The following is a 23,996-nucleotide window of genomic DNA, read 5'->3' as shown; positions in this document are numbered from 1 at the left end:
AGCTAGCCTCTTCCTTCTGAATTAGAAATCAGCTGAGCTCTTTGGCCTTTTTCTAGAAAAAAACATGCTATCATCATTAAATTCTGAGAAGTTTGGAAGCATGCAATTTGGTTTACTCTACCTAGTGGGGACTCTTCCAGTGCTGCTAGCAGACCCACACTGAGAGGCTTCATGAACTCCAAATACCTCATTTGCCACCCTGGCTTAGTGCCATATTCAAAAAGATTTCCAGCCTATGTAGGCTCCATCTCCTGCCAGACAGCCCCCTATTCTTTCTCCAGGGTCCTGACATAAAAGCCACTGTTTATTCAGCTCCAAACAGCTTAGGGAAGGGAGAGGGAGTGGAACTTAATGTATTCTGATTGACAATTGTCACTGAAAGCTTTTGTACTCACTTACGTAAGGGTTTGCTTAACTGTTGGCTAGACTTGTCTTCATCCTGTCTAGGGTTACAGAATTGAGTTTCTTACCTGACCTGAACTGTGTTTAGGAAGATCATGTTCAAGTTCTTTTCCATGAGTATTTGTTCGGCATTTGAAGATTTGGGGTGTCTCTTCCATAAAGGTCCAAACTAAGGCACTGGGCTGAATTTTGTCACCATGGTGTATAAATCTTCTAGGAAGGAAGGAAGGAGAGAGTGAAGGAGAGGGGGAGGAGGGAAGGAAAGAAGTGTGGGAGGGAGGGAGGAAGGGAAGGAGAAAAAAAGAGAGGAAGAAAGGAGGGAAGGAAGGAAAGAAGGGAGAGAGGGTCTGAGGGCAGGGAGAAACGGATAAAGAGAGGGAGGAAGGAAAGAAGGGATTATCCTATTCACCATTTAAGAATTCAATATAGGAAAATAGAACTTAGAAGTGAATTTTTGAAACTGATTTATGTTTATGCTATATAAATTCTAACATAGCTTCAGCTTTATATCTGATGAGAAAATAAGCTGAGAAAAGGAAAAGGGATCCTGAACACCAAAAATATTCCTGTGATTTTCTTCACTTCTATAATTCTTCTTCACAAATCGCTAACTTCTACTTTGAAAGAAAACCTAAGCATATGTCCAAAGCAAAGAGTGAGAGATGTAAATTGTCACAGACAATAAGAAACAAAAAAGCAGATCATCTGAACCATTGTGTCCTTTTCTGCAAAGTGATTTCCTGTGTCATAATATTGTGCATTCCTGGCATCTTGGTATTGCCTATGAAATACTTATGTTTTATGTAAATAATGACATGTCTTCAGAAGCAACTTAGAACTAAGTAATATGAAATGGGTCTGAAGTTTGGCACTTATATATGTGGGTGAAGCAAAATAAAGTTGATGTTCCCTCCATTTATCTACTCTTTCTTTCATCAGACCGAGCCTGGCTTATAGAACCAAGGAAGGTCCAGAAGCTTCAGGAAAAAATTTATTTTGCACTTCAACATGTGATTCAGAAGAATCACCTGGATGATGAGACCTTGGCAAAGGTAGGTCCCCAGATCACAGAGCCACCACAACCAAAAGAGAGCACAGTGAGCAAAAAGGCCTGCTTATAAATCAAGGGAAATTTCTCAGCAGCAACAATTTCTGAAAGTTACCAAAGACTGCATAAATTTGAGGTATGCAATTTAAAAGAGAGACTAGTGAATTGTCATAGATTGCAAAAAGGGCTTTCTTGTAGAGGGATGATATTGACAGATCTGAACCCAAGGTGCAGGAAGACAAATCGAAGAAACCAAGGGTGTTTTATCGGAAGAACAAACACTCGAAGCAAGGAAACAAGTCTTCAAAATTCATATGTGAAGAAAGAGAGGGCTTTGTGCTGGTTCAGGAGCCAGGTCTTGGACAAAGTTAAAAGTAGGTAGATTTTTATTCAAAATAAGAACCATCAAATGATGAGAATTGTTGCACAGCGGGGTGGACTACTGTGTAAAGCAGTGAGCTCTGCGTCATAGGTCATGTTCTAGTAGGTACTACCTAGTCACTTCTCAGGTATGTTATAAATGACATTCCTACCCAGAGTGCAAGATTAGACTGATGACTTGTAAATTTCCCTGCAATGCTGATCTCTTCATGCTGAGAGGTTCTTTCAAAATGGGCAAGTTTCCCTGGAACAAAATTCATGCAACATGCCATCAGTTTCTTGATTCAGCTTAATTAAGAATGATCTTTAATTAGAGTACTGAAAAAAAGTATTTACCAAAGTAAAATAATCCCAAAGGAAAAGGTAATTCTCAATGATTGGTATTCAGCATTATTTTATATCTTAAAGTACCTTTGATTTCTCAAGAACTGAAATTTTTGGGCAGCCAGAATTATCTTAGATTTTAAAGTATCTTTGATTTCTTAAGAACCAGAATATTTTAGAGGGTAAGAAATTAAGAAATTGAGCTTATTCTTGGTTAAAGATCATAGGAATCCTACTCTTTATATTTTTATCATTAAAACCTTCCCACTCTGCCCTTGAAGTTCTTTGTTTTAAGAAGGGGGATGGTAAAGACTCTATTTGGAAACACCATCAGATTTTACTTTGCACATACAGAGTACTGCTATAAAAAAACCTCCATGAGTTAAATATGCTGCTTCATTATGGTAACATTTTGTTAAAATTAACGCATCACTAGCAAGAACATTTCCACATTATAGAGCAATAGTTCTCTTTGACGTAACTTTTCATTTATTAGGTGGTCAAGGACAAATCACCTACTCTCTGCACCTGTATTCTCCCAGTCAATAGCAGAACTTCAACATGCTTTCTTTCAGATTCACTGGGCAGAAAAGACAATAATGTAAATATATGCATGTGTCTCTATAGTTGCTTGGTAGCGTACATGCATAAATACATCTTGTTAATTAATGTGGAGGGATGTTTTCTGCATTTGGGATCTCCTGAAGACTTTTGTCCCCATATTTACCATCCTAAAATTAAAGTCTTGAAAAAACACAAAGTTAGATGAAAATTCTTGCTATTCTGCTTGCTTGGGAGGATTGTCTGCTTGTATGAAAACCATGGTCTCATCATCTATAACATAAAGATTACCATTTCTTCTCCTGTACAGATGTGCTGTGATGTTCAAATGAGATTCTAGCACGTTGCGAAATGGTGATTATTACTCCCCTAGGAGGGTAAAACGTTTATGCTTCACCACTTTCTACCTCCCACTGTCCTGGTTATGATTTGAGGTATGTGAGGTAGGAAGAAGACAGAAATTGAAGAACAAAAGATATTTGAAGGCAAGAAAGAAAATTATGTCAGCTGTAGATCAGATTAACTTCCCTTTCTCCATCTTTATTTGGAAAAGTACACAGTTCGGTTCTTTTCTTATAGACAGGTAATGTTGCAAAGTTGAAAAAGCATTGGAAGAGGATCATTTCTTGGATAAAATTGGCTAGAACCAGGTGACAAAGCATTGCTTCTGTAGGCCACATGCAGATATTGGGTTTTTGTGTGGCTCCTTTCTTGTAACAGTTATCATTTTAATAGGGTGTTACCTGAACGAATGCGGACTGACCATGAAATTGAATGAGAACTGAATTTTCATTTATCGCAGCTCTGATCTTTGTGGCTTCTGATAAGTCACTGCATTTGTCTAAATCTCAAATGTCCATTATCAAATGCTGGAGGGTTAGGAATATGGAGTAAGCCCTGTTAGCTCCTGACGCTTTAACACTCTGGACAAATGTACCATCACTGTCTAGGATGCCCTCTCAACAAATTCCCAAAAAGGAATATTTTATTTAAATGAGAGAAAAACTGTTTCATCCCACCACAGATTCTTCTTATATTTTCAGAAAGGCTCCTTATGCCATCGTAGTCGTGGAGCCCTTCTGCCTTCCACAATACCTCTAAACAGGGCCATTCTTAATATTTATTATTCATAGATCCCTTGGGGACTCCAGTGAATGTTGTGAAACCTGTCTCTAAAAAAATGCACATGTGCCCAAAATGTTGTGTTGAAGTCCAGGGGCTGCAGTGAAATCTCCAGTAGGTAGAAGGTACATCTGCCTTCTGTGACGTGTGCACAGATTATTTCTACCGCTGACGTATTCAACCCTGAATAGGTGTTAACAGACACCAGGTTAGAGGTACAGGGCTCATCCACAATCACTGAACTGCATCCTGCAAGAGCACACTTTCCAACACACTTTCCACATGCCTACTTCCTGAAATTAAAGTTCAGGTAGCAGTGCCTTCTACTTTGGGCCAAACTTTAACCTTAGAAGGTTTGAAAATGTGAGGATTATGTATCCTATTATTAACTAGATGATTTCAATCCCCATGTGTTAACCTGTATTTTGGTTTGGGGAAAAGAGAGAGTTGATTAGGGGGAAAAAACCCTATTAAAGAATCTAGTTTCTTCTCCTTATCAGCATAATTATGGTACATAGCATATTTATAATAAACCATCAAAGCCACTTGCTAGCTGAGTGTCCCTGGACATGTGACTAAAGATATACCAATATATGGCTATTTTGAGAGCTAGATGAGATAAAATACAAGTAAAATGCCCAGTCCATAATAGGTAATAATGTAAGTGCTGTTGCTGTGTGGTAGCTGTTGTTGTTGACAGAAAAAAAAATTATTTCACAGAGAAATTTTTATCTTAGAGATGGCATATTTGAGCTAATCACTGATAGATGAAAATTATTTCAAAAGATGGAAGTTGGGAGGTTGGAGGAGTGCAGGATGGCATTCCAAGTGATGGGGGCAATGGCATGGAGGTAGGAAAGCATAAGGTATATTCAGTCTATAAATAATAGTTAGAATTGGCTGGATCTTGGATTTGAGAAGCCAGGAAATGAGATAACACTGGTCACTTTCACTAAAGCTCATGGAAAAAAAACACACACATATATATATATATAAAAAATAAATATACATATATATTTTTAATCCCCATATGACTAGAGGAGGCAGCCCATCTGTTCTCTGGGCTTCACTTTTCTTGTCTGGGAAATGAGTAGGTTGGGCTGCATGGTCTTTAAGGTCTCTTCAGTATTATCTTCTTTGACTCCCTAAAGAGACAAACAAAGGTTCTTCCTGACATCTTGTGTTGCCTTCCAACATCCAGTCCAGTGGGATTGTTTTAAGGACTCTTTTGATATTTTACTGTTATAATAAGTGAAGAAAAAGACTGATTTTGCCAAGTCTTATGGATCCAAATTAGTACTCAGTGCACTATGGTCATTGAGTTGAGAACAATACTCCAGCCTCAAAGCTACAAAGGATCCAGTGTGTGCAAAGCCCAGATTCAGAGGTCAGCATGCCCGTGAGGCTTCCAGGAAGAGCTCCGTGACTTGTGCTTTGGATGTCACCATGACTCACTTTCGGAGGTTTACTTCCTCAGTGAAGACAGCTGTGGGGATTAGGAACCTGTGACGCTCTTTCCCCACTCAGTTTAGAACAGCAGGACCACTGCCAGTGGTAGAGACAGGGTAAGAGATAGGGCAGTAAATGTTTCAACTGCAAAGACTGTTGATGCTTCCATTTTAGGGCTTTCTCTATTAAAGTCCCTGAGTCTGCCATTCTTGTTGCCCTGACGGGAGGTGCAGAGGGTGGAGGATAAGGAAGGCCAGTCCAGCTGGGACCAGGCTGTGGCAGTGTGCTCACAGCCAAGGCCAAAGCTTGGATCTGTGGTGTCATGCTCACATCTTGTCCTCAGATGCATGTGTCCAGCCCTTTCCCAAATGCAGCCTCCAGGTCAGGCCCATAGCTGGAGCCTTGCTTAATGTTGGCCTTCCCCAGTCTAGCCCCTCCTTTTATGCCTCCTGGTTAATTAGAGTCATGAAATATTGTTAGATAGCATATTTATTTTTCCCAGCACTCCTGAAAATAGATACAACACTCCTGGAGGTGTGTTCTTGCCCAAAGCTGTATCGAGAAGTTTGAAAATAGCTAACTTTATAACAACACATATATCCAACAGGAAGGCATAGAGAACTGCTGATATCCCTCAGAGGCAAAGCCCACTCAGCTCACCATATGCAGGCTTAGAGAGAATGTTGCTTTTTATTTTCTCACAACTAACATTCAGCGAGTACCATGCCTTCAATTCACTTCTGAAAACATGTTCAAGTGCTTGTGCCTCACCATGTGCTTTACATGCAAGCTTTCCAGGAATCATGGGCCACACCACACCTCTGGGTGGTTTTAGGCCCATAGCTCTATGCTGATAAATCCTTTCTAATTCTCCTAGGATGTAGAGGAGTCTATAGTTACTTTGCTGAAGTTGACAATCTCCCTCTCTCTCTTCCTGTTTCTGGCTGGTCAGAAAGTTATATCCTGTCCCCCGTGGGGCTCTCTCTTTTCCCGTCATTCTTTCTAAGCTCCTGCTAACCATGTAGATGTCCTAACCACACACTGCATCCACAAGGAATTAGTGTAGTCTAAGGTTATGTCATGTTAATGAAAATGCAGTGGGAATCTAAGGGTAGCCATGGAAAGAGAATATCCTGACTTAGAAGAATGACTGAAGCCTGTGCTAACTTTGAACTTTGAAGTTCATCTCCTCAAATAGTTTGCTTGATTCACTGCCATTGCCACGTGGGCCACAGAGGAGGCAGATCCTCCCTCACACAGCTGAGCCCCAGAGTAAACACTAGGCCTTTCTCTGGGTCCCCCACAGACTGCTAAGAAGCCAGACTTGTCAAAAAGACGTAATCCATACAGGCTACGACATAGAGAGAGGAGATTGGTCTAATTCCGGATAATCAAGTGTACAAAGTCCACCTTTCCCCATCATGCACCCATCCCATTCCAACAAGGTGCAGAAAGACGAGAAAGGGAGGCATTCCCTTGATTTCCTGACTTCTGACCTACTATGCCGTGGCCAGCACTACCTTGGGCATCTATGATACAAGATTCTCTTTCCTAGGCCTTTAGACTTATATATACTAATTTCAAAGAGTTCAGATTTAAAACAGAATGGAAAATATCTCATTCATACTTTTTATGATTCTATGTTGAAATAATAATGTTTTAGGTACTTCAAGTTATATAAAATATATTATAAAATTAATTTCCACCTGTTCTTTCTTTTAACTTTGTATAATGTGGCTGCTGCAAAGTTTTAGGTTACATCTGTAGTCCACATTTTATTTTTATTGGACATGGCTGATCTAGAATCTCTGAGGTTCAGACAAGAGGGAGATTCACCTGCCTACTCCAGACACATTCTCTTGCTTCCATCATTCTATCTGAGCAAAATCCTCTTATCCAGGTGAGGAACGTGAGCATTACCTTCAGCTTTCAGGTGAGACACTATCTAGAGTATGCAGCCTTCACTTTGCAGGATATAATGATAATGTGATATGTTAACACAACATCAGAGCCACAGCTTTCATATTGCAAAAGAAACATTCACGTGGAAATAGGGCAAAGTAGGAAGTGTTTCTAAAATTCATTTTTATCATTTTTGTTCACTCAATAAATATTTACTGCAGGTCAAATATGCAAGATAAATAGACATAGATGAGATACAAGTTTACATGCTGTGGAGGAAAAAATAAGTGCCTCACTGACTACAGTGAAAAGAAATACACGATCAGAATCACATGACTGATAAAAAGAATGGCAAAAGTTGAAAGGAATTGAGCATTTACTTTGGGCCAGGCACTGTGCTGATAGATTCTAAATAGATTAACATTTAATTCTCAAAACTATACTCTCATTAGTTGAAACTTCCAGTGATTACATATCTTGCCTAAGGTTAAGCAGCTTCTAAGTGGGAGAGCCAGAATTTGAACCCAGTTAAGCTGCTTCCAGCACCTGAACTCTTAATGTTTTGGCAGCTACTCCTAAATGTTTGAGAGGCCCAGAAAAAGTCTCTTTCCAGCTCAGACCTCTGCATGTTCCCAGGGAGAATTGCAGTAAGCTGAGCTGGGAAAGGTACATGCCAACAGATTCACTAACTTCTTAACTCCTATGTTTGTTTCTAGCATAAAGATAACAAAAACTGTATCATCAATATGAGAGAGAAGCTTGTCTTCCTGTTATAACAATGATGAATTACCAAAAAAAAAAAAAAAAAAAAGCTTAAAAGATGGAAGGCTTAAACAATCCTATTTTGCATGTTAATAATTGAAATTGTACTTGAAAGAAATCATTTCTGGTCACATTGGTAGTGCATTATCGTTCAGATTTAGGGAAAACAATCATGTTGATTTGTAGATGGAGTCTATGGACCAGTGATTGAGAAATCAATGAAAACTGCAAAAGATCATTTATAGTGATTTTTATTGCTTTCTCACTGAGATCAAAATAGACTTCACTATGATTAATAATGGGATGGGCCAGGCACCATAGCTCATGCCTGTAATCCCAGCATTTGGGAGGCCGAGGTGGGCGGATCACCTAAGGTCAGTTCAAGACCAGCCCTGGTCAACACGGTGAAACCACACGTTTATCAAAAATATAAAAATTAGCCTGGCATGGTGGCAGGCGCCTGTAATCCCAGCTACTCAAGAGGCTAAGGCAGGAGAATCGCTTGAACCCACGAAGCGGAGGTGGCAGTGAGCCGAGATCGCGCCACTACACTCCAGCCTGAGAGACAGAACAAGACTCCATCCCAAAAAACAAAACAAAAAACAAAACAAAACAAAACCTGGCTGTTATATTAGAATTCCTAGCAGGTGTGACTCGAGATTTGGGTTCACTTTCATCTTGAACAGCATAGTCTGTCTAATCAGCACTCGAGGAGCCCTTACCCAGATGATGTGACTCGTGGTCTTAGTCTCCCCATTCGCATTTCTATTTGGTCAGGACTTTGTTTCATATTTTGAAATGTCTATACTTTTAAAAAGTATAACACACATAGGGAAAAGTTCCCAAGTCGTAAGTACATACCTTAGTGAATTATCACAAAGTTAGCATACCCGTGTGACCACTGCCGAGGTAAAACTGGCATCCCCAAAGCCTCCCTCAGGCTTCCTCCCAACAGCAAATATACTTTAAACGAATGCAAGAATAGGCAAAATTATAGAAAACGGTTCAACAGATCCCCCAAGTTTTTAAATTTCAAATCTAGACTGAAGACACACAGCTCTCTCCTGGGATAGTTTTCTGTTTGAACCTGCATTTATTATGAATAGGTACTACGTGCCAGGTGCAAGGAGACAATGGTGAATAACACATGGCGGGTTTCCTTGAGGAACTCCACTGATAAGCCAGATTATTTCAATGTATTTTAACTGTTTATAGTTTGCTGGCATATACTAGTGGTACAACATCCAGAAATTCCAAGAGTTGTCCATCAGATTAACGGCCCGTAAATAAGAAGAAAGCTTTTGATATTACTCCTCATTCATCAAATTGCAAGTTGATGTATTCGTTAAGACTCTTTGGCCTGTAAGCCCAGCACTTTGGGAGGCTGAGGTGGGTGGATCACAAGGTCAAGAGATCGAGACCATCCTGGCCAACATGGTGAAACCTCATCTCTACTAAAAATACAAAAAGTAGCTGGGCGTGGTGGTGTGCACCTGTAGTCCCAGCTACTCAGAAAGCTGAGGCAGGAGAATTGCTTGAACCCGGAGGTAGAAGTTGCAGTGAGTTGAGATCACACCACTGCATTCCAGCCTGTCAACAGAGCAAGACTCTGTCAAAAAAAAAAAAAGACTCTTTGGTTACAAGAGGAACCAACTCCAACTAGGTTAAGCAAAAGTATAAAAAATAAAAATAAAACAAATAATGAAGCAATATGTCACAGAACCCAAGGTTTAAAATGCAGCCATCAATCAGGAAAGTACTGGAATGATGAATTGGGAAGCCTTCCAAATTATTCATCTTACACACTTATCTCTCTGTAGGTATCTACTTCATTCTTCTCCCTCTCTGAGTACCAGTTTTCTGTGCTTCCCTGGTTCACGTGATAAAATATGGCTAGTTCTTTGCTCCTTAGGTTACCAGTAGTTTCTGCTACAATTAGAAAGCAGCTTGCTGACTCTCAGTCTGATTTCCTATTCCAGCCCCAGCTGAGTCAAGTGTCCACTTCCACTTTGGTCAGCCATGCCCAGGGTAGAAAGTACAGGCACTGCCACACAGATGCTAAGGATGGGGTCAGGATGGTGGGGGCAGGGCTTATGAGCTAGAAAGATATCTCAAGTTTAATGTTATAATTCGAATCCAACTAGATTTGGCTCAACAAAAACCAAAAACAAAAAAAAAAAAAAAAAAAAGAAAAAGAAACAAAGAAAAGAAAATCAAATGGACATGTGAAATTGATGTGTTCAGCTTCACTTTATGTGTCCTGTTTTCATTAGTGCTCCTGAAGCTTCTTCCAATTTGATCAAACCATTGCTGGCTTCCTGCTTTAGGTTGGAGGGCACTTGGTGGCCTGGAAGCCTGCATGAACAAGATCACTAGTTTTACCCTCTGCATGTTCCATTTTTCTAACATCAAATGTACCAGTTATAAAATTGTGAATTTTCTCATAAAACCGCCCTCTGGAGAGAAGCATAGGATTATTATCTCTTCTCAAACAGCTGCTTTTTCTTCTTGTAGACCCCTGTAGGTGTAAGCTAAAGCTCCCTTCTCATAAGAAATGCTTGTCATAAGAAAGAGATGGGTGTGAAAATGCCTTTTGATAGACCCTCTGTCTACTTCTGCTATGGGGATTATTTAAACATGAAGGAATTTCACAATGATTTAAAATTGACTACCCCCTCCATCTCCAAGTGCTTCTGGATCACTTCCCCAGCTGTTTAAAAAGTTGTTGAGCTATTAACTGCTGTGGAGGCTGCTCTGAGCTCCCTTTGAAATGGGGGTCCCCTGGCTGCAGTACATAATATTAATGAGCAGTAAGTGATTGCCTGCTGCTCTCTACACCAGGCTCTTCTGGGCTCTGACAAGTGCTGCTGCCGCCTCCGCATGGCCTCCTGGCCCACCATGCCTCAGAGTGATGGATGCCCCTGTCAGCACTTCTGTTTCCACAGCCGACTGGGTGTCTTCCAGTCAGCCTATTCCAAGAGCATGGACGCTGGGAGAGCTCTTTGCCTTCTCGGTGCTGTTTGCTGAAGCGGTCTGGGTGCTCTTTAACAGAAAGCAATGCCCACCATCCGGCCCATTCTACAGATGAGCAACAGGAACTAGATCCAAATCGCATAAAAGAAGGCAGAACTGGGTCCTGAACCAGACTCTTAAATCCCAGTTTTCTTCCAGGAAAGGAGGAAGAGTCCATATTAACATCCTAAAACCAGACACGTAATTAAATATTTCCAGGGCAAATGAGCAACTATAAAAGGGTTTCAGTCATCCTCTTATACGTTTCATGTCCCACACCACCCTGTCACTAAAGGAGCCAAAAAATGCTTCAGGAATTGTTATACATAGGATTCTACATTGTGAGTCACAGTTAGTAAAATAAGCAAGTTACTTGAATTGCTATAAGAAAATGAAAAATCAATATGATTTTGCTTTTTCATTTCAATAAACATCAATGGCTGACTTTGCCATGCATTAACTTTTGGTTAATGACTCCTCCACTTTTGGAGTTTGGTTCAGAGCTAAGCTGGCTTCCTGCCCTCCATGTCCTTTGACTGAAAAGCACGGCCTTGACTCTTCCTCTCCTGAAAGGAAGAGAGATATCTCCGCCTGTGGGAGTGGAAGCATGACAGCTACCACATAGATCACCACTGTGTGTCAGGAACCACTATAAAAAAATTTTTGTTGACTCACTTAATCCTCACAACCTCCCCCTGAGGCAGGGACTGTTATAACCGCCATCTGATGGATAAGAAAGCTGAGAGGTTAAGTGACTTGCCCAAGATCACATAGCTGTAAAGGACAGAAATAGGATTCAAACCCAGGCAGCCCAACTCCAAAGCCCATGTTCTTTATCAACAGACTAATCCTCTCTATGTAGTATTTGTGTATCACAGGGAACACAGGAATTTCATTACTTGACCCCCACCAAACTAACAGCTCTAAGCACATGGAACCTTTCCTCTCTACATGTGAGAACTTCCATGTCTGCCTCCTGGAAAACCAGCTAATTCTACACGTAGTTCACAGGACTGTTTCAAATTCAATGTATAATTTATGTTTTTTAAAACGTTTTAAGGTACAAAATCTTGCTATGTTGGCCAGGTTGGTCTCGAACTCCTGGCTTCAAGCAATCTTCTTGCTCCTGCCTCCTGAGTAGTTGGGATTACAGAACTGGGCCACTGTGCCTGGCTCAACTTTTCAATTTTGAAAACCAGTTGTAAATTTATAAAATTTGAACCCCGGAAGCCGTGTTTTTCAAAGTTGATCCCATGAACCCACTGCATCAGTGTCTGCAGGGGATGTTTGTTCCAAACATGGAGTCTGAGCTTCACCCAAACTCACTGAAACGGAATCCTCCAGGAGTAGGTCCCAGTAATCTGCATTTTTAGGAAGCACCTCAGCCACTCTTATTGACAAGATTGACAATAATCATAGAGTTGCATCTGGAAGTTTCAGGAGCTCTGCACGTCATCAATTCAACTGCAGATGATTGTAGAAAGCGTTCAAAGCCACTCTGATTCAACAGCTATTTCAGGGAGAATTACAATGTACAAGAACTGTTCCTAAATTCTTGTAGTCTCCTTCTGTGTGAGCCAGCTGGTTAAGAGAGTTTGAATAATTTCCCAAGCGACTCTAGTTAAGTGGACACTTGAACACTCTGTACCTATGAAAATATAGAAAAGACACAGTTTTCCACCCTGGACCCAAAGTGAGTCTTTCAGAATGGGACTCTGAATCATCTTTCTTTTTTGCTTAAAACCCTCTCAGAGAACATAACGTGAACTATGAGGGCTTACATAATCTGGCCATGCACACCTCTCTGGCATTACCTCACCCACTGCTCCAGCGACCCTGAACTGCCTTCGGTTCTTCCAGAGTGCCAAGTACTGCAGCATCTTTGCGCGTGATCCTAGGGCATGTTATGTACCCTCTGCCCCAGCTCCTAATTAGCTCTCTCACTCTTCCATCAGAGCTCAGCTTCAATGTCACTTTCTCAGAGCAGCCTTCCCGGGCCTGCCACAAGTCAGAGCACCTTCTTACATCCCACTTTTCCTCCCGCTATTCTTCTTGGCACTCAGCACAGTTTTTCAGTCTGCTTTTGACTGTGTGGTAAACTTATTTCATCAGTCTCATCAAGTAGACTAGAAACAAGAGTCATAATGTTTTGTGCATTCTGGTGTTTAGCCAAGGTGCCTGCTACCTATTAGGCATGCAATTCCTTGTGGTGTATCAAGAATGAAAAAAAAATTCATAATGTTGGAGATAAAGTTTTGATTCTCAGTGTAAAATTTAGCATCCATTCTATTGACAAAGATTCCTCATTTTTCATGTCTATCCCCATCTTTAAATAGCAGTGGAGATGGTTAAGATTGGAAAGTCTGAACTCTAAACTTTTTTACATGTTCTAGATCCCTTTACTGAATGTGCCAACAGTTCTAATCCTGATGCTGTTTTTAAATTGCTCCTAGTATGGTTATATAGTCATTAATTGTTAAAAGGAAAGTTAATGAAAGAGTGGAACTTTCTGATTTTTAAAAACCACAAGGCAACTAATTATCTATTTCCTCTTTTATTTCAAAGGCTAAGATGGATTCTTGTTATTGAACAGGGTAGGGAATATGATGATGAACCTAACTGGTGATGAGATAGGTTTTGTTTAATTGTATTTTTCATCACTTTCAAGTGTGTCTTTAGTCAGCTACATGAGCTATCATGCTTATCTTTTATAAGAGTGTTCTCTACACAAGAACATTTCTCTCAAAATAATTTAATCATAGTGACTGTTGTTTAAGCTAATTTTGACACAAAAGTGATGGATTCGAAGTGTTCCTAAACTGTAAGTGTGTTAAAAGCTGGAATTGTTCATCTCCTAAGACCCATACAGCATTTAAATTATTATAAAACACTGTCTTCTGGGTGTCTTAACCCAAAAAATTACATCTTACATGATACGTATATCAAAACCTAACAAGTATAAGTGGATATCCTTCCACTCATTTTCAGAACACCTTCCTAAGGACGCTGAGTGCCAGTGACCTCCCAAATTCTCTGTGTTTCATATTATACATTATAGTGGAAATGGATTAGAGAGCCCCTATACCAGTGGGTTAGTGAGCTTGATAGCCAAGCAGTCCAGATTATTATAGATTACACCTCATACAGTTTGATTGTATATCCCTAAATATTATCATCTTCCAAAGCTACAAATCTAATATTCATGTCGCAAAAATCTATGGGAAATTACGGGTGATAATAATGTTCACTAACAATTACACTTCACATCTCCAGTGTTCTTAACACTTTTATAGGAATTACCTCCCTCAGTCCACACAACAACCCAATAAAGTAGGTACTGTTAGTAAGCCCATTTTACGAATGAGAAAACTGAGACACAGACAAAGTGACAGCTACACCATTACTAAGCTCTTTTAGAACTCAGGTAGCCTGCCTACAGAGCACCCACTTGTAACTATTAAACTAGAAAACCTCTCATAAATACTTATTTAAGAGCAATGAATCAGGGATCTTGGTCCTGCTTTCTTGCTTGCTTCCTTACTCTTTATTTTTCCTTTAGGAGATGGAGTGGCGAGGGGCAGGGAGTATGTTTTATTTTGTTTTGTTCTAAGAGTAAAAGCTGAAAGTGAGCCTTCTTTCTTTCTGAACATCTTTTTCCAAAGCCGTTTACCTTCATCTGGGGCCAGAAAGGACACTGATTCCACTAATGAGCTTCCCTGTCTATCTCCCTCTCTGTCTCTCCGTTCTGCAGTTAATAGCCAAGATACCAACCATCACGGCAGTTTGCAACTTGCACGGGGAGAAGCTGCAGGTATTTAAGCAATCTCATCCAGAGATAGTGAATACACTGTTTCCTCCGTTATACAAGGAGCTCTTTAATCCTGACTGTGCCACCGGCTGCAAATGAAGGGGACAAGAGAACTGTCTCATAGTCATGGAATGCATCACCATTAAGACAAAAGCAATGTGTTCATGAAGACTTAAGAAAAATGTCACTACTGCAACATTAGGAATGTCCTGCACTTAATAGAATTATTTTTCACCGCTACAGTTTGAAGAATGTAAATATGCACCTGAGTGGGGCTCTTTTATTTGTTTGTTTGTTTTTGAAATGACCATAAATATACAAATATAGGACACTGGGTGTTATCCTTTTTTTAATTTTATTCGGGTATGTTTTGGGAGACAACTGTTTATAGAATTTTATTGTAGATATATACAAGAAAAGAGCGGTACTTTACATGATTACTTTTCCTGTTGATTGTTCAAATATAATTTAAGAAAATTCCACTTAATAGGCTTACCTATTTCTATGTTTTTAGGTAGTTGATGCATGTGTAAATTTGTAGCTGTCTTGGAAAGTACTGTGCATGTATGTAATAAGTATATAATATGTGAGAATATTATATATGACTATTACTTATACATGCACTGTGGCTTAAATACCATACCTACTAGCAATGGAGGTTCAGTCAGGCTCTCTTCTATGATTTACCTTCTGTGTTATATGTTACCTTTATGTTAGACAATCAGGATTTTGTTTTCCCAGCCAGAGTTTTCATCTATAGTCAATGGCAGGACGGTACGAACTCAGAAATACGTCTACAAAGGAATAAACATAATGTGTGGCCTCTATATACAAACTCTATTTCTGTCAGTGACATCAAAGCCTTGTCAGGATGGTACATATTGGGAAGGGGGCAGTATTTGGAGCCATTTTCCTGTTTCAAGAATTAGGCCACAGATAATATTGCAAGGTCCAAGACTTTTTTGACCAAACAGTAGGTATTTTCTATTTTTCACCAGAACACATAAAAACACTTTTTTCTTTTGGATTTCCAGTTGTGAAGGAAGCTTGATTTCAGTGATTATTGTGTCTTCAACTGAAAACTACAATCCGTGGATTATGACTACCAGCAATTTTTTTCTAGAAACATTAAAAGAATAAATCAGAACCCAGGGCAACAATGCCATTTCATGTAAACATTTTCTCTCTCACCATGTTTTGGCAAGAAAAGATAGAAAGAGAAGACCCAAAGTAAAGAAGTAATCTTTATATTCCTTCTCTTTAATACCTTCATTAGGAAAAGTGGCAATAAAGGAGGAGGCATATTATAAAATGCTGTAATATAAAAATGTAGCAAAAACTTGACAGATTAGAAAAAAAAGATCTGTGTTATTCTAGAGAACTAACGTACCCCAAAGGCAAAACTAATTCCTATGCAGTTTACAATTATATCATCCATTTACCCTAGAATTATTTTTTTAGCAACTTATTAGAAGTAAAGAATACAAGGATGACATTGGGATCAGAGATTTTAGACTTCCTTGTACAAATTCTCACTTCTCCACCTGTTCACCAATGAAATTAATCATAAGAAAAGCATATATTCCAAGAAATTTGTTCTGCCTGTGTCCTGGAGACCTATACCTTTGGTATTTTCTGATTTAAAATAAAACTTAAAACAAAAAAACAAACAAACAAAAAAACAAGCTAGGAGAGAAGTTTGTGTATAAGACAAAGACAATTATGGTCTCCTGTAAGCATATCCCAGCCACCAACTCCTAAAGAACTGCCCTTTTCTCCTTGTTAAACACACACACACACACACACACCTGCTTTGTAAAGTTTCCATCAGTGGAAACTTTGAATTTTTTTTTTAATCTCTGTGCTCTCCTGAAGTTCATGGTTAAGCAGCATCTCCAAGATACCACAGAACTCTTGATTGATGATCAAAACAGTAGTGTCGCCTTTTCCTTTTTTCCTAAAAGGAACATTTTCTCACCTCATGATTGATGAATTCTAAACCAATGGGGAAAAACAAAAAGGCTTTAAAATAATGAATCTGTTTCTCAACTACTGTTATATTCAATTAATTTAACTACATTGAACCAAATTACCTTTGGTTCTAAGAAGACAGCTGTAGACTGCTTATTATGCTGCTACAGGGACTCAATTCTTTTTGGTGTAAATGTCACTCCTGCTAGCTCTTTGTATAAAGAATTAATTCCCAGAGTCATATTTCCTTCTAATGGAAAGATTACTCTACTGATTGCTAGGAAAACAGGGTAATGGAAGGCACTCAATTAAACCAAGCCATTTCCAAATGCAATGTATGTTTTATGATTGGCTTGTGATAGGCGATGCTTCATGTGTCTACTTGGTGTTTCCCTTTGAGCTTTGAACTTATGTCAAACTTTGTTTTCATTGTTCTGTTGGCCTGGTGTTTTCCATTGTCAGCCTGTAATTCCTGCTCAGTTGCAGAGGGAATTATTTATTTCCTCCAATTTACCTTAGAGGATTTAAATTGGCTCAATTGATGAAGTGGCTCAGAATTTTTTCCTCCCTTTTCCCATGGGTGATATAGGAAAAAGATTGTTCCCCACATTTACCTTGGGAGGTACTGCTTTTGAATTTGTGTTGTTTCCACTAGTGTAAGCATTTCACTGGGACAGCATGGACCTTTTGAAGCTGGGAGGAAGGAAACAGAGCTAGCATCTGAACCAGAACAAAACAATGGCAACCAGGAAGTACTCAGCCCACTTAGTTGAGAGAAGAGATTTCTAGTTTGGGTTACAGTTGCCCAACCTTCCCTTAAAAGAGAATCCAGTCATGTTTTCAATGGCAAAAAGCCTTAAAAAGCTGCCCTTCGAAGATCTCCTATGACTGCATGTCAAGGTATTTTGTACCTACAATCCCAGAACTTTGTTCCTTCCCCGTGAGGACGAACAAATGTTCACAACACTCATGATCAAGTGTGCACTGGAAGAAAAAAATCCACAATCTGGGCTTCTCACTTCGTGCTTCATAAATGACAATCACTGCTTGATGCAGATGTTGCACTGTGTCCACTCAGGGATGTTTCATTAAAAAAAAAAAAATACATCAAGAAGGAGGAAAAAATTAAAAACGGGAAAATGACAAGAAAACGTGAATGGTACACATTAACTATGCCGCTGAGAGCACCTCTCTGACAAGGCTTTCAGGCCAACAAGCAGTAACTTCATGTCATAAACTGGATTGAATTATTTGGACTTGCTGAAAAGTTGCACCCAAGTAAAGACAACTTGGTCTCATTTTCTAAACTCCGCTAAGAGCCAAATAATCTAGCTGTCCCATTCGGAGGAATTTTTATCTCCCTGCAAATCCAAACTTTTCTATACAAATCCTGAACAAGGAAATTACAGAAATCTAACTGGCGTTAGATAAAATGGACAAGGGAGGTGAAACTGGGTGAATTCAAACTTCAGTGTATTTGTGGTCCATAAAAAGAAAGGGAAATTTTGGAGGGAAAATAGAACAGGAAAGGATTCCAAATCTGGGTTGACACCCGCATATACCCGTACTGTCCATGACTCAGCTAATCTTTGTGCCCCTTGTTCTGTGGCTCCTTTTCTGTTTTGAGACAGATCTTGTTCAACATGTTGCTCAGGCTGCAGTGCAGTGGCGTGAGATCTCGGCTCACTGCAACCTCTGCCTCCCGGGTTCAAGTGATTCTCCTGCCTCAGCCTCCCGAATAACTGGGATTACAGGCACATGCCCCTACACCCGGCTAATTTTTGTATTTTTAGTAGAGATGGGGTTTCACCATGTTGGCCAGGCTGGTCTTGAACTCCTGACCTCAAGTGATCCACCCACCTTGGCCTCCCAAAGTGCTAGGATTACAGGCATGAGCCACCCCGCCCTGCCTTCGGTGGCTCTTTTATCCCCCAAAGACTGAAAGCTGAAGGTGGAGATGTTCTCCACAAACATACCCTTTCTGAATTTCCCTTGTTTTAGCACTGCGTTCAGGGCTCTGGACTAAAATGCCTCTGAGTAGGTAAAATCAGAGGCTATAACGATCTCCTGAGAGATTAGATTTCTTTGGTAGATTCTAAGAGATTTTAAATCATAGTAAACTCTGCATATTAACAAGAGGCCCCAGGGAGGTGTCAGTACATTTCCTATCATAACTGCCTTGTTCAAAGCGTAACTTCACAGCAGTCAAGTTAAACTGTGTAGAAAACCACAAAGATCAATTCATGCTCACTCTCTACAATGCAGTGTGTCCCAGGCTTGAAGGCAAAAACAAGTCCTGGGTCCCAAGGACAACCTAAGACTTACCAGCTTTTTTCAAAAACAGCAATCAGATGCAAATAATGGCAGTGTTGTTCTATGTTCTATGTTTGTCTTCATTATAGAAGCAGGAAAAAGTCTACGTCTATTGGAAATTAGAAGAAATAATTTCTTCCTGACTCTTTTTTTTTTCTATAAACTTTTATTTCCAAGGAAGCTGCTACAATCGACAGTTAATTCAGGCCATGGATGTCTGTGCCCTGACAGAAGCACCATCCAACAGAACAGCAATAATTTTAAAGTGTGCTTCTGTAGTGAAACTCTGCATAAAGTCCCCTGCATAAAGAAGAGGGGAAAGCCTACCATCTGCTTTAGACGAAGTGCTATTTGATGTTCTGTTTCCAACTGCCAGTATAAGCAGCAACTAGAGTAAAGACCTGATGTGGGAAACTATGCGGGTCTTTCAAAAAAAAAAGCTGACACTCTATTCATTTTTGGCTCTCAGGACCAGAGGGTACAGGGTAGAGGGTAGTTTGCCATTTAAAGCAGGGGCTGAAAATTTGAAAGCCTAAAAGGGCCAGGGGGCTTAATGCAAATGGGTGAAGCAGCCCAGTGACAAGCTGGCCAGGAAATGCCCTGTGGAAAAAGGGACATCCACGATTTAGCTGAAGCTGAATGCTGCTAGAGCTTCTGAATTTTATAAAGTCTCTGAAATTATACATAATGGCAGTTGATTCAGAGCTTAGTGCAGACCAAACAAATACATCACTGAGCAGAAGAGGGCCCGTAAATGGTCAGCTTGCAGCCTCTGGTTTTAAAGCAACATCGCATCTGGGACCAGCTCAACTGCAGCAAGTCCGGCCAGATTCAACCCTGGGCAATATTAGAATGATATTAGTTTTGGAAGGAGGGGGTGGAGATCTTCCCCTTATGATACTCTATTTTGTTTTCGTATTTGATTGTCACAACTAGAGGATATAACAGGAGGTCAGTTTACAAAATAGCCAACAGTCTAAAAATGAAAACAATTCAATGTAGTGATGGCTTCTGAAAGGCACTTCAACTTGTCTTGCTCAAACTCCCTTCTTCATAGAGTCAGGGGCTAGATTTCTTGCCACTTTTTTCTGAAAGACAAATACGTGACTTTTATTCTTTTGGGTCTCAACATGTTTCTTTAACTGTGTGACTTCAATATCTGTGACAAGTGTTTATTTTCCCTTCGTCGTATGTGAAGAATTTATTCTATAGTCGTGATCATGTAGTCCTCCATTGTTTGGAAATGCAGACCGTGGACCTATGCAGCAGATGGGGGTTTTCTGTTTGTGCACTTTTTTCCTAAGCTGCTGAAATTCCTCCGATGTGAATGGGCCATAGCAATCTTTGCCTCCTGCATGACCGTAAGCATGGCCTCCAGTGGATCAGAGAAAGCAGCTCAGTGATTGTTCTCACGGCCAAAAATAAAGCACAAGGGTTACCGGAATTGAATGAGCCCTGCTCAGGGCAGCACAGGGCATCTGCACCCCAGCTGGGCAGCACGATCCTTGTATTCAACTATACTCTTCTGGCAGTGGTTAGTGGCAAGCATTCGCGTGCCTCTGTCACAACCATACGTAGACACACATTAGGTATGTCTGGAAAGCTACAAATCCCACATCCAAGCACAGTGCCGTCTGCTTCATCTGATTAACACACACACACAAGAAAGAAAAATTACACCCACAGAAAACTGAGTATGTATTGTAGAAATGTAGAGGAAAAATAAAAATATTTTTTCAAATGTAATTACTTTTAATATATGCTTGTGGAAGGTCTAATACAATGTATGCTGTCTCTGTAATTTTTGCTGTAAATAACTGGAGACAGTGAGTACACTGATTTTTCTATGTCTCTGTTTAAGCATAAGACTTTGTAACAATTTTTTTAGAGGGGGAAATCAACAAAGAGCAAATATGTACTTGCTTCCTTTCTGCGTGTTATGTACTTCTCAGTTTTTTAATGGAAACTGGTTGTAACAGTTTAAGCATCTTGACGGGTCATTGGTGTTAAGTGTATGCTTCTTTTTGTAATATGACTGAGAAAGGGACAGGGCTGTCAATTAAATCTGCTCCAAAGAGTTTGTATTGAAGATCGGCCTAAGACCTGCAAACTCCATCTCTAACTAGACAATATGAAAAAGGAAAATTTTTTAAAAAGAAAAAATTGCCTGAGTTAAATCATCTTTCCTTGTAGCAAATGGCTTTGTCCAAATCCTTTCTGCATGGAATAGCTTAAAGAAAACAAACTCCGCTTTCTGATGAACAAAATATTTTTGTACACATTTATTTCTTATTAATAACCTGAGGTCAGACCACACATTTGCTGAAGCCATAACTGACCTTCACCAAATAAATGTTGTAAAGAACCTGGGGGAGGGTTGGGGAGAGACTGAGAGGGAGGAAAATCCAAGGTGTCATGAGCTATAGCAACACAGGCAGGAGCAAGTCGTTGAAACTGATGCTTTTCCTGCATCCCAAATATGACTTTAAAAGGCTAGTATTTTATGATGATCGATTTATAATAATAAAAAGATATTTAGATTTAAATGAGACATTCCAATATTTTTGAAATCCCTGACAATGCTTCCTTGCTTTTAGGATTGAGAGAAATGATTTTCATATACTTCCAACATTCAGAGATTTAATGTTTTCACCTCAGCTCCAGCCTACACTTGTAAAGTGATGAGCGACTCTAAGTCCTGTGAAACCTTGGGCTGCCTGGGGCTTGGCTGTGCCCATTAACCTACTGCGCCTGGGGGGCAGCATGGGAGGGGCACAGTTTGCATCTCATTAGCATGCACACCACTGTTGGCAATGCATAAAAGTTGTGTTGCCACAAGTATGTAAAATAAAAAGCATAATAATTCTACTTTTTTAAAACAATAATGTCTCTTATAGTCACCATTGATTTTTCTGGAGTTTAATTACATTATTACCATGTATTCTTATTGGCCTGTAGAGGCAAAAGGCAAATCACAAATAAACCCAGTGACATATATAGTTTTAAAATCTACAATTTTCTGATCTCTCTCTCCTTGTTTAATATATAAGCCCTAATTTCTGTGTATGTGAGTAAAACTGCAGCCTGAGTCATTTAGGAAGTAAGCAGTGAGTTTTTTTAATTATAAATATACTAGAATAAAACAGCACTCCCTAACAATTAAAAAAGAGTTTTATATTACTTTAGAATGTAATAGGTTTTTGTCCTTATTTTATGTCCTGTAAATTATTAGTTCAATACTGTTAGCATTCCCGGATAATGCACACATGATTTCTGAATGTTTTCTGTAAGTGACAATCAATGTTTATGAAGTTCCCTCCTTTAATGCTGAACAAAATTAAAAGAAGAAAAAGAAAAAAGGACCTGCCTAATGGTTTTCTTTCCTCCCCACCCCAATTCCCACTCTCACCCCTGGGAACAAGGAATGGGTAGAAAAGATAAGATTTAGCTTTGAAAACATTACCCCATGGGTTCTTACTTACAGAGTTTTCCTTTTTCTAGTAAGTAATGGTTAATTTTTTTTTTTTTTTTCAGGAAATTCTTGTGTCCTCAGGGACCTGGCCTGAGTTAGAAATATTCATTGAGAAAAGACTCAGAGTCCATTCTAGCCAAAGAGCTTACCAAGTTACAATTAAAATGAGAGCAGCATCTCTCAAAGATAATAACTCTCTTTTTCTCAGCACTTTAATAAAAGGAAGCCCCAGCTAGCAGAACCATAAGCAACTCCCTTGCAAGCACTTTGTTGAAATAACGTGCAGCAGGTTTGAAATGGATGTGACAATCCCTACATCTGATGAAAGCTTTCAGATAATTAATGATTAAGTCTCTGCATCTGATTTTTTTTGTTTTGAATCAAGCTGCTCCACTACCAAAATCAATGCCCACCAACATATGAATGCTCTGAATCTCATTTGGAGCTGGATTAGGAAGCAATTGAAGATAATCACAGACTCATAGTGATGTTGAAAAAGGTAGCTCCAAGACAGGTCAGCAATTTTTCAGGTGCTTGGAAGTTGCTGCAGATTGGGGTCCCCAGAGCTGAAATGCTCCAAGTACAGTAGTTTAAAGCAAGATTTAACAGATTTTAAAAGTAAAAGCACTGATGCAAGTGACAGGATGAGCCCTGGAAACCCTTCTGTAAAGTTTCTTCCAACCTTTGCTGGTGTTTGGAACCAATGAAAAGCCTTCCAGTATGTTTCAAGCCATATCTCTACTCAAGACATTCACATCCCATGTGGCTCTGCTCAGAGATTACAGAAACAGAGAACTGCACTGATGGTTCTGTGAGAGCACCATGTAGGTCCCTTGGTTTATAATGAGGTCTTCAAGTGTCTAGTCAGAGATGGCAAACATATTACCTCAACCTATCCCAGGCTCATGTCAATTGTCGTCAATGACTGGTCATAGAACTCTTGGCTAAAAAGTCATCTAAAGTTTTTTCAGAAACCTAGATCTATGCAGAATTGCAATACAAGATAAAACTTATCATTTTAAAATTCAGCTTGGACCATATAACATGATAATTATTAGCTTTTGATAGAGTTATCAAAAATTATAAATTAAACATGTTTTATGCACAAAGCTTTGTTCTGTTCATAGATCCTCTTCTTTAATTAAGAGCAAGTCCTAGTGACACATTTCCACAATCACACTAGGCCAGTGTGCATGAGGCATGGCAACTATCAAAGACATAGCCCAGGTGTGGCCACATATTCCAGGTGGCAGCAGCTCCTTAATCCATTTAGAGAAGAGGCAGAAGTGAAGTGAAACCTCTAATAACATCTTAGCAGTGAGGTGTCTCAGATTACAAAGTCACCATGCTGTAAGTTTTCTCTCATTGTTTTCTGAACTTGAACATGCTAAGCTTAACTGGTTGACTCAATATCATTCCAAGAGACTGTAAAATTCTTGACAGCTGTGTCTCAGAGACCTTTAAACTAC

General features: G+C 39.6%; 1 protein-coding gene across 2 annotated transcripts in view; it reads left to right on the top strand.

Moving 5' to 3' along the window:
• The window catches only part of RORB (RAR related orphan receptor B), a 195,841-nt gene extending 173,427 nt beyond the window's left edge, over positions 1 to 22,414 (top strand). Inside the window, exons 9-10 of one of the 2 annotated variants that reach the window (XM_010388733.2) lie at positions 1,342 to 1,454; positions 14,715 to 22,414. In XM_010388733.2, the coding sequence (XP_010387035.2) occupies positions 1,342 to 1,454; positions 14,715 to 14,870 (269 nt within the window). In that variant the 3' untranslated portion in view covers positions 14,871 to 22,414. The remainder of the gene's footprint in view (positions 1 to 1,341; positions 1,455 to 14,714) is intronic. The other variant, XM_030919730.1, reaches the window with a different exon arrangement.
• The last annotated feature ends 1,582 nt before the right edge of the window (positions 22,415 to 23,996 follow it).

This window comes from Rhinopithecus roxellana, chromosome 16 (genome assembly GCF_007565055.1).
Source record: "Rhinopithecus roxellana isolate Shanxi Qingling chromosome 16, ASM756505v1, whole genome shotgun sequence".
Classification (NCBI taxonomy): Eukaryota; Metazoa; Chordata; class Mammalia; order Primates; family Cercopithecidae; genus Rhinopithecus; species Rhinopithecus roxellana.
The sequence above is the reverse complement of the archived record's forward strand: the minus strand, read 5'-3'. Positions and strand labels throughout refer to the sequence as shown.